Below are 5,000 nucleotides of genomic sequence, written 5' to 3'. Positions count from 1 at the left end.
GGGGGATTCAGCCAACAGGTGCAGGCTATGATAAGCAGCAGATCCGCTAAATCATCGGCCTTTAACGTCCTTATCTGACTAACAGCAGGCTGTTATGAGCCTCTAAAGTAAGTGAACGCTTCCTTCTCTGAGATAAAGACCCCTTCATATTTCACAAACATGTCTATTTATAGACATTCAATCAATAGGAGAAAACGGACGGCTTTCAATGGTTTAACAGCGCCCTCTGTTGTTTGAAAATATTAGCACATATATAATTCATGAACACATTGTGAATCATTGAAAAATTAAAAAGGCAAATGAAGCACACTAATTAGAACATGGTTTTCCAACCTAACTCCTACATTAACTTAAGGTCAAAATAAACACTTTCAACCACAGTACTGAAATCTTGCTGAAGCTCAGCTCGGAGGACTGACTACAGGTTGCGAGACTTCCTGTTTTGTTATGACAGAGCACCCCGCCCCGCCCCGCCCTCCACTCCGCCCCGCCCAGCGACAGTACCTCACACTTGCTGCGCAGGCCGGTCTCCTGCAGGCGGGACCAGATGCTCTGAATGCGGCCGGCGTGCTCCGGGTGCGTGTTCGTGTTGCCACACATGCACTGGTGCTTCTGCATCAAGGTGTCGTACACCAGCCCTGCGGGAAACACACACACACACACACACCCACCCAGGTCAGAGAGAGCACAGAGAGGGCCTCAGAGAGAGCACAGAGAGGGCCTCAGAGAGAGTGCAGAGAGGTCCTCAGAGAGAGAGGCAGCGTGGGGATCAGAGAGGGCCTCAGAGAGAGCGCAGAGAGGGCCTCGGAGAGAGCGCAGAGAGAGCGCAGAGAGGGCCTCAGAGAGAGCGCAGAGAGGGCCTCAGAGAGAGAGGCAGCGTGGGGATCAGAGAAAGAGGCAGTGTCGGGATCAGGGGTCACTGCGGCAGGAGGAGCACAGCGGCCCTGGCTGAGCCTGCAGCTCTCTCTCTCCCTCTCTCTCTCTCTCACTCTCACTCTCCCTCTCTGACTCTCTCTCTCTCTCACTCTATCTCTCTCACTCTCTCGTTCTCTGTCTCCCTCTCTCTCCCTCTCTCTGTCTCTTTTTCTCACTCTCTCTCCTTCTCACCCTCTCTCACCCTCTCTCGTTCTCTCTCTGGGACTCATCAGTATGCCCTGCGCATTCAGTCAGAGTCAGAGAGGCAAACACAGTCAAGGACAATTGATTAGCTCCCAGAGAAAGAATGCATTAATCCCAGAGGCACAGGGCTAATCTGGAGACCTGGGCCATTGGTAAAAAATAAAAACACAGAGGCGGGAACGGCTGCCGGCCTCGCTGCTGTGGACTTTCAGTAATGGAACTTCGAAGATGCTGCGATGCACATAAAATATTCACACTGCCTAAGAGTCCCGCGCTAAAGTCGCAGTAATGAATTGCCAAAGAAATGTTCCATTGCTGGAAATTCCACTTGGATGGAAAACGTCTCGGAGACGTCCAGCAAGAGAGACAGCAAAGGAGTCCAGGATGCCACAGTGAAGAGGGCTGGGGCCCAGCGGCTGCTCAGCACAGCTCCCGCTAACCTACTGGAGCCGCCAGCATGACTCACTGCGATGGGGCCACTTTACAGAGTGAGTCACGGGTTTAACAGGAGGCGCAGGGGCAGGTGGGGGGGCAGAGGGGTAAGGCCACGCGGAAGGTGTGCTGACCTGTGGTGAAGCGCGGTTTAGCGGGAGGCTCCTGCACGGTGATGGGGAAGGTGGCGGAGGCCGGGGAGGACTGAGCTCTGGAGAGGGGGCGGTGCCCAGCGAAGGTGACGGACAGCCCCGCCGCCTCCATGGAGGCCTGGTAGTTCCTCAGCTGGTGGATCCTCTGCTGCTCCAGAAGCAGGGCCTGCTGCTCAGAGACCAGGAAGAGAAACACAGCTCAACACAGCTCAACACTGCTCAACACGGCTCAACGCGGCTCAACACGGCTCAACGCGGCTCAACACTGCTCAACACTGCTCAACACTGCTCAACACGGCTCAACACGGCTCAACACTGCTCAACACGGCTCAATACGGCTCAACACTGCTCAGCACAGCTCAACACTGCTCAACACTGCTCAACACAGCTCAACACAGCTCAACACTGCTCAACACAGCTCAACAAAGCTCAACACTGCTCAACACAGCTCAACACAGCTCAACACAGCTCAACAAAGCTCAACACTGCTCAACACGGCTCAACGCGGCTCAACGCGGCTCAACGCGGCTCAATGCGGCTCAACACTGCTCAGAACAGCTCAACACTGCTCAACACGGCTCAATACGGCTCAGCACGGCTCAATACGGCTCAGCACGGCTCAACACTGCTCAGCACAGCTCAACACTGCTCAACACTGCTCAACACATCTCAACACAGCTCAACACTGCTCAACACAGCTCAACAAAGCTCAACACTGCTCAACACTGCTCAGCACAGCTCAACACAGCTCACCACACAGCACTCTCATCAATGTACAGGGAGAAAGTAAAGCACAGAGTATCTACGCATTTCTCTGTCTGCATGTCTGCATATTATAAGGCAAATATTGTGCGGTTTCTTATTTCCTGTATGTATGAGAGACGGCCAGCAGGTGGCAATCACTACATACCAATAGAAAAGCCCTTTATGTAACAAAGGCATCTGAGTGACAAAGATACATGGAGATGCTTCATTTACACAGACAACGGATTAACTGAGTGATGGAAAACAGAGACCCAAACGAGCCGAAAAGAGAAACGGGCTGAAAGTTTACAGTGTGCTAAAGGAGAGGGAGTTGCACTCCACAGCGCTGCCCCAGCCTGGGAGGGAACATCAATAACTGCACTGTGAGATGATTCAATGAATGCAAAGTGTTCAATGAAATAATCCACTCTGAGACAGACACAGGTTTGGGTTTGGGAGACAAGGTACTCTCTGTAATGGGTTGAGGGATCAATCTGCCTTTTTAATAGATAGATATCCTGTGCAATTTCAGATCGGGTCCTCAGAACAAGAACAAACAGGACCTGAGTGAATGGGCTGTCCCGTGCAGTAAGCCAGGAATGCTGGACACTGTCTGTGGAGATTATCCCCACCCCCCGTGAGTCTGTCACCTGCCCACCACGGCCCCCCCCCGCCCCCCCCCAGCACCCCCACGCGTGGCTGGGGGCTCAGCAGCTGGGGGGGTGGCGGGGGGGCCTCTCAGCTGGGGGCAGCTGTATTTGAGCTCATCCAGGGAAATGAGACTCCTGCTGCCGTCCCCCAGAGAAACTCAATCACATTCAGCAGCAGTGCAGGGGAGCGGGGCAGCCATCAGCCACTCACACAGGAGGAAACTCATTCTGTGTGTGAGTTTGTGTGTGTGTGTGTGTGTTTCTCATTCTCCTCTCTCTGATCCTCTCTCTCCACTCTTTGCATTAGCCTCTTTGCTTCTTTCTCTCTCTCTCTCTCTCTCTCCCTCTCTCTCCCTCTCTCTCTCTCCCTCTCTCTCCCTCTCTCTCCCTCTCTCTCCCTCTCTCTCCCCAACTTCTCTCTCTCTCTCTCCCTCTCTCTCTCTCTCTCTCCCTCTCTCTCCCTCTCTCTCTCTCTCTCTCTCACCTGTCTGAAGAGCAGCTCCTGCTCAGCCTGCCTCTCTCTCTGCTGCAGCTGCTCCTCCTCGGGCTCATCCAGCGGCTCCTGTTTGATGGTGACGGTGCAGGGCAGGCCCTCCTGCTGGGCCAGGGCCTGGTGCTCCCTCAGTTCCTCCTCCGTCTCCTCAGGGTGACTCTCGTGCTGACGGCCTGGCTCGCTCGGCTTAGCCATCATCTGCCCAGAGAGAGGGAGGGACAGAGGGAGAGGGAGAGGGAGAGAGAGGGAGAGGGGGAGAGAGGGGGAGAGAGGGAGAGAGGGGGAGAGAGAGGGAGAGAGGGGGAGAGAGAAAGGGAGCGTGATTCCACCACAGTCCAAACCTAACACGCTGTCAGAGCTCCACTGTCAACTCAATCAGTTTCATTTAAGCAGCAGCAGGTTGTGACAGGTTTCTCTCTATAACACAGCACGGTGGGAAACAGCCAAGCAAGAGTTCTGCCACCACAAACCTATCAGCCACAACAGGCGTCTGTGTCATGGTTACAGCCGGTTTGCGCCAGGAGTGTGCGGTGCTTTCGGCAGGCTCTCCTCAGCTCCACCAACACGAGCGATCAGCAGAGCCGGAAATAACTCTGTCACAGACCCACTTCATGTCACCAGAAATGACTGAATAAACACGTCATCGCTCACTTGGCAGGGACGTGTTTCTGACACGCTGTAAAAAGGTCACATTCTCACCTGCAGCGGCCCACAGACTCTCTCGTGAGGAAAGGAAAGCAGCGGCAGGTTTTCAGGGTGAGCGGGTGGCAGGGCCTGGTCACAGCGCAGGGGGACAGGAAAACAAAGCGCTTCTGTTGGGTAATCGAATAAAGCTCGTTTTGGGGGGGGCAGAGAGGACCCCCGTGGCGCGTCCCTGTGCCCCTGCGCTCTGCCCCCGGCACATCCCGGGGCAGCTGCGACCCCCGCCGTCGCCGCGGCAACGACAGCCTCGCACCACATCAAACGCGTGCGCCTGACAGAGAGCCAGGGCTGGCAGCCGAGCGGCCCGTGGCTCAGTGCCAGGGGAACAGCATTGACGTCAGAGTGCTCAGAGTTGCCTCATCCCTGTCCTCCTCTCCAAACAAGCCCCTCTGTTCCCGCCCCCCCACCCACCGCTTGCACACTTAAAGGGGAACAGCACTGTGACTGTCAGTCTGTCTGACGAGCTCTTCCACTGTCCTGCCATTCAGGACAGACACACAGACAGATGCTATGCTGCTGTTCTGGGTACTTTCATGCAGTTTCAGTGTGAAATCTGGCCGACTTGACGCCCTGATCACGCCCTGATCACAGTGTCTCCCCGGGTAACATGTGTTTAGGCATGCAGACAGCCTCAGGGGGACCACACCGTGCCTATTCCACATGGAAGGAGAACACTTTCGGTTTGCTTTCAGCTGCCTGTGTTACATC

The 5,000-nt window shown here is 55.0% G+C and overlaps 1 protein-coding gene across 1 annotated transcript in view; it reads right to left on the bottom strand.

Annotated features, from left to right (window-relative positions):
- The window catches only part of LOC118786132 (histone deacetylase 4-like), a 136,491-nt gene that overhangs the window by 31,327 nt on the left and 100,164 nt on the right, over positions 1–5,000 (bottom strand). Inside the window, exons 12-14 of the mRNA XM_036541192.1 lie at positions 3,582–3,788; positions 1,686–1,872; positions 505–638 (exon numbers count right to left, since the gene is read on the bottom strand). Of these exons, the coding sequence (XP_036397085.1) occupies positions 505–638; positions 1,686–1,872; positions 3,582–3,788 (528 nt within the window). The remainder of the gene's footprint in view (positions 1–504; positions 639–1,685; positions 1,873–3,581; positions 3,789–5,000) is intronic.

The sequence above is a fragment of the Megalops cyprinoides genome, chromosome 11 (assembly GCF_013368585.1).
Source record: "Megalops cyprinoides isolate fMegCyp1 chromosome 11, fMegCyp1.pri, whole genome shotgun sequence".
NCBI classification, from domain to species: Eukaryota; Metazoa; Chordata; class Actinopteri; order Elopiformes; family Megalopidae; genus Megalops; species Megalops cyprinoides.
Note: the sequence above shows the minus strand (reverse complement) of the source record. Positions and strands in the feature narration are given on the sequence as shown.